Raw genomic sequence first — 1,810 nt, forward strand, 5'->3', positions numbered from 1 at the left:
ATATACCATACAGTGGTAGATTGTAGGAATTTTGTTGAACTGTGGTTTTGTATTTTCTTCTAATTAAAAAATTTGTATTAAACATTCATTAGGCCAGCGGAACGGATACAGTATCAGACTACACAGGGTTTGTTTGTAGTCTGTAACCATAGAGATACAACATTTCTAGATGCTTTGAATAGAGAATATTTGCTTAAAGGGGTACTCCGCTGCTCAGCATTTGGAACAAACTGTTCCCAATGCTGGAGCCGGTGTCGGGAGCTCGTGATGTCATAGCCCCACCCCCTCAATGCAAGTATATGGGAGGGGGCGTGGCAGCGGAGTACCTCTTTAAGTTGCTTAACCTGTTTCTCTTAAATGTAGGTATGATTATCTGGACATGCTGGGAGTGGGACATGCTAACAGCTGGAGGGTCACAGGTTGAAGACGAAGGCTCCATCACTGGCCCTTGTCTTACATACAGTAGGTATATAAATATCGTATCCGCCTTGTATTACAGGTTGTTCTTCTGTGAGAATGTGTGAAGGTAACGGATCTGAGGTCACAGAATTCTTCATTCTTGGGTTTAAGAACTTGGAGAACTTCAAGATTTCCCTTTTCTTTCTCTTTCTTGTGATTTATCTTGCGATTCTCCTTGGAAATGTCTTTATTATCACACTGGTGTCCACATCCCACCACCTCAATGTGCCCATGTACCTGTTCCTCCGAAATCTCTCTGCGGCGGACATCTTGTTCACCACCAATATTATGCCTAATATGTTGTATGTGATAGTGAGGGGAGGAGGGGACATCTCCATCCCAGGATGTTTCATCCAGTATTATGTCTTCTGCAGCTCAACTTTTACTCAGTCCCTGATCCTGATGGTCATGTCCTTTGACCGCTATGTGGCCATCTGTCATCCTTTGCGCTATGGGGCTCTCATGAACCCCAAGCTTTGTCAGCACCTCGTCGTCTGGCCATGGGCCGTCTGCTTTGTCCTCTTCCCCATTGAAGTTGTATCTTTATTCCTATTAACATTTTGCGGCTCCAACATCATTGAACATTTCTTCTGTGACTATGTCCCAATCTTGGCCATTGCCTCCTCAGACACCTCCATTGTAGAGACCGAAGACTTTGTATTCTCCATTTCCCTCACATTAATGCCCTTTGTGGTGGTCACCGTCTCCTATTTCTGCATTGTTATCTCCATCCTAAGGATCACATCCATTACAGGACGGTGGAAGGCGTTCTCCACCTGCAGCGCACATCTCACCACCATCTTCATCTTTTACGGGACTCAAATTACAATCTATATTTTCCCAGTTGGGGACAACACATTCTATGGGAAAACAGTGAAGTCTTTGTTGTACACGGTGCTGACACCTTTCATTAACCCCATCATATACAGTATGAGGAACCATGAGATCAAGAGAGCTCTGCAGCAACTCATATATAAAAAGAGGAAAATCACTATACATCCCATGTAGAGGAAAGTGCAATAAAAATCTATGAAATAGAAGAAGCAGAAATTCTATTAGGGTAAATCTCGTCATGCAGCCGGCAGTGTAACCAATGTGGGTGTCTTTAACTTCTTAAAGGGGTACTCCACTGCCCCAGCATTCGGGACATTTTGTTCCGAACGCTGGGTGCGGGCCGCAGGGGATGTCACGCTATGCCCCCTCAATTCAAGTCTATGGGAGGGGACGTGGCAGCTGCCACGCCTCCTCCTATAAACTTGAATTGAGGGGGCGTGACATCACGACCCCTACAGCCCGCACCCAGCGTTCGGAACAAAATGTCTTGAATGCTGGGGCAGTGGAGTACCCCTTT

The 1,810-nt window shown here is 45.4% G+C and overlaps 1 protein-coding gene across 1 annotated transcript; it reads left to right on the plus strand.

Moving 5' to 3' along the window:
* The first annotated feature begins 516 nt into the window (after positions 1 to 516).
* LOC130291439 (olfactory receptor 1-like) lies at positions 517 to 1,467 on the plus strand. The gene has a single exon (XM_056540159.1). It carries the CDS (start codon positions 517 to 519, stop codon positions 1,465 to 1,467), a length of 951 nt encoding a protein of 316 aa, XP_056396134.1.
* The last annotated feature ends 343 nt before the right edge of the window (positions 1,468 to 1,810 follow it).

Source organism: Hyla sarda, chromosome 9, assembly GCF_029499605.1.
Source record: "Hyla sarda isolate aHylSar1 chromosome 9, aHylSar1.hap1, whole genome shotgun sequence".
NCBI classification, from domain to species: domain Eukaryota; kingdom Metazoa; phylum Chordata; class Amphibia; order Anura; family Hylidae; genus Hyla; species Hyla sarda.